General features: G+C 37.1%; 1 protein-coding gene across 1 annotated transcript; it reads left to right on the top strand.

Annotated features, from left to right (window-relative positions):
- Positions 1-314: 314 nt before the first annotated feature.
- LOC133778557 (uncharacterized) lies at positions 315-3,427 on the top strand. The gene is made up of 2 exons (XM_062218525.1): positions 315-782; positions 1,213-3,427. Exons 1-2 carry the CDS (start codon positions 399-401, stop codon positions 3,070-3,072), a joined length of 2,244 nt encoding a protein of 747 aa, XP_062074509.1. The 5' UTR covers positions 315-398; the 3' UTR covers positions 3,073-3,427.
- Positions 3,428-3,870: the final 443 nt, after the last annotated feature.

Here is a 3,870-nt window from a genome sequence, read left to right as displayed (position 1 = left end):
TAATAAATTATGTTGGCATATTAAAAAATTTAACTATGTTGCATATACCCTGAAATTACTCATACACCAAGTGATTAAAAAAAACTTATGTACACAATAAAATTTGCACAATTATAGCATGGCGTGATGTGTAATATGATATCATTCCTCAGTCGAAAACTACAGTTAACAACGTACAACTCAATTGTCATGTGTGGTCAAGATTGACTAAAGCAGTTTGCAAACGTGGAATGCTTTCATCATTTGTTGAGTTTATTATATATAAATAAAAACTATATATCATTCCTTAAGAGAAAAAGAAAGCATTATATATCCCAGGTGGAGAGAATATAGTGCAGCAATATATATTTCCTGATCTGGAAATAAGGATATTTTAAAATTTAGCTTAGAAGAAAAGAATGGTTACTCCAATTCCAGACCAGGTGAAGGAGCTGTGGAAAGAATGGAACGTTAGGGCAATCATTCTGTTCAGCCTCGCATTACAGACATTTCTGATTGTGGCCGCTCCCCTCAGAAAACGCACCTCCAGAAAACTCGTCATTTTCTTACTCTGGACGGCTTATTTGCTTGCTGATTGGGCGGCAAGCTTCGCTGTCGGCCACATTTCCAGCAAACAAAATGACGACTCCAGCGGTGGCTCTAAAGCCAAAGCAGACGATATCATACAAGCGTTTTGGGCGCCATTTCTTCTTCTTCACCTTGGTGGACCCGACACCATAACCGCCTTTGCTCTTGAGGACAATGAGCTCTGGCTCCGACACTTGTTGGGTCTCGTAACTCAGGTTAGTATCTGATTGATTTCCAATAACATAATCTGTCTGTCTGATCAAGGTTAGTAAGAATAATTTCATATAAAAAATTAATAAAGACTAGTTACAATTATCTCAAATGCTAATTAGTCAAAAGGTAAAAAGTTGGTTGGAGCGACTAAATTATGTCTAACTAATACAATTTACATACACTATTTAAAACCCTTAAAGAGTGTAATTAAAAAAAATAGTTTTTTTTAAAAAATAATATCTCAAATTGTGTTTAATTAATATATAACTGAAACAGATCATGTAAAAACAGCTAAAATCATAATAAAAAAAATTATCTCCCTTATTTTTTTAATATAGTGTCTAAAGTATATAATTGTACACAAGTTATAATAGCATTTGCATTTTATCTAAAAATACTATTAATTTGGCTTCTTGCAACTTCAAATTATAGGTTATTGCCACTGCTTATGTCTTCATCCAAACTGTCCCGGGAAACGACCTGTGGATATCGACGGTCCTGATGTTCTTCGGCGGAATCATCAAGTACGCCGAGCGAACTCGCGCTCTCTACCTAGCGAGCTTAAACAAATTCCGGGAATCTCTGCTCCAAAAACCCGACGCGGGCCCGAACTACGCTAAGCTCATGGAGGAGTCCTCGTCAAAGAAAGATGCCAGACTTCCGACGAAGATCCAGATGATCCCCGAGCCCGACGTGGAATCGAAAGCCTTCAGCAAAGACGTGAAAGAAGGTGACCTAGAAGAGATCGACATCGTTAATTACGGCAATAATTACTTCAGGATCTTCAAAGGTCTAATTGTCGACTCCATCTTCAGCTTCCGAGAGCGCGACGAGAGCCGTGAGTTTTTCATGAATAGGACGGCAGTAGACGCCTTCAGAGTCATGGAGGTTGAGCTCAACTTAATCTACGAAGTGCTGTACACCAAGATCGAAGTGGTTCATAATAGAATCGGCTACGTATTCCGTTTCTTGTCGCTCGCTTCTACCGTGGCCACTCTTGGACTCTTCTACAATGTCGACAAAGACGATTTCAAGCCGTTTGATGTCAGAACTACTTACACTTTGCTTCTTGGGGCCATTTTTCTGGACGCTATAGCTCTTTTAAATCTGGTATGTTCGGATTGGACTGTCATTGGAATGCAGAAGTACCCGAAAATAAGGCAGTCGTGTCTGTCGAAAATATTTGAACGCTTTCTCTATTTGCAGAGGCCAAAATGGCATAACGGGGAGAACAATTGGGTTACAAGGAAAGTAAGAGCGGCGCTATTTGGGCGGTGGTCGGACGCGATATCGGGGTACAATTTCATAACTTATAATCTAAGAGGATGTCCAGACATTGACGGCAACGATCAGCCTGATCATCCAAGTGTTTGGAAATTCGTACGTAACAAAATATATTTTGTCGTCAAGTGTTTTAAAAAGCTCATTAACAAAATCATTGAACAGTTGGGTGCGACAACCCTTATAGATGAACTAAAGTACGGCATTAGATACAGAATGAATAAGCCTCTATGGAAATTCATCTTTACGGAGTTACAAGAGAAGGCAGAGGATGCTGATGATCCGGAAATTGCCAAAAGAATCTGCGAAGCAAGAGGCTCTTATGTTCTTCTTGAAAGTACGAAATACAAAGACGACAAAATTAAGGAGATAACTCCTTATATCGATGATGTCACTTATGATCAGAGCCTTCTGTTATGGCACATTGCTACGGAATTATGTTACCAAGATGATGTACTAAAGAATAAGAAATACAAAATTCTTTATCCCAAGGATGAAGAGTATAAGGAATCATACCAATTCAGTAAAGTACTTTCAGATTACATGCTTTATCTCTTGGTGCTGCAACCGACTATGATGTCGGCGGTTGCCGGAATCGGACAAATTAGGTTCCGGGACACAAGTGAGGAGGCAAAGAAGTTCTTCGTCCGGAGAGGAAAAGGGAAGAGGAAAGAGCAAGAGGCGGGCGAGGCCATTCTTGGGGTTGACACGAATGTTGAACCTGTGACGGTGAAGGGGGACAGGAGTAAGTCTGTTTTGTTTGATGCTTGTATCTTGGCCAAAAAACTTGGTGAGTTTAAGGATGACAAGTGGAAAATCGTGAGCAGTGTTTGGGTGGAGATGTTGTCGTATGCCGCCAGTCATTGTCGTCCGGAAAGTCATGCCCAGCAAATGAGTAAAGGTGGGGAACTTATTACTTTTGTTTGGTTGCTCATGTCTCATTTCGGGTTGGGAGATCAGTTTCAGATTAAGGAGGGTCATGCCAGAGCAAAGCTCATCGTCGAAAAGTAGCTTAAATTAATTAAGTGAATAAACACCATAATATTATTATAGATATGTATGATTTTATTCTGGGTTATTTGCTCCTTTTTTTTTCTTAATTGTTGTGGAATTTTTATATTTCTATGTATTGGAGAGTTTGTATGAATCGATTTTTTTTTTCTTTTTTTTTTTGGTTAACTAATACACAAATCAAATACATGGACAAAAATCTTCAGTCACATGTATTCCTGCCATATAAATGTCCACCTACGGCCAGTGAGCATTGGGAGAAAAAATATTACTACTTTTATAATAATTATATATAAAATAGTATTTTTAATAGCCAAAAATTATATTTTTAAAATATTGAACCCTTCTTAAGTGGAGGCCTTAGCCACAGGCTTGACCTGCTTAGTGTTAGTCCTATGTCCACCAATCAAATATTGACATACTTTATTTTTTCTTCTTCTTCTTTTACTTAGTTTAGTCCCTCTTAGTTTAAAAAGAATTAAAAAAAAGGGGAGGGGTATTAGTATAGAATGATGTGTATCTAGGATATGGATATGGATAATGTCTTCTTTTTTTTTTAGAAGCTCTCTTTTATAATAGGGTGATAATATTGTGTAGAAATTTCAACTAAACAATAATACACACAAAAAATACTTAAATATACCTTTTGTAGCTATCAATGGCTATAACATCATATATCCCACTTTTAAAATATAAATATATTACTATTTCAATCCCTTCAACTTAAGCTAATTATCAAGTTTAACATTAGTTTAAAATAAAATAAATTAAAAACCTAAAATTAATCCTATGATATTT

This window comes from Humulus lupulus, chromosome 5 (genome assembly GCF_963169125.1).
Source record: "Humulus lupulus chromosome 5, drHumLupu1.1, whole genome shotgun sequence".
Taxonomy (NCBI): Eukaryota; Viridiplantae; Streptophyta; class Magnoliopsida; order Rosales; family Cannabaceae; genus Humulus; species Humulus lupulus.
The sequence above is the reverse complement of the archived record's forward strand: the minus strand, read 5'-3'. Positions and strand labels throughout refer to the sequence as shown.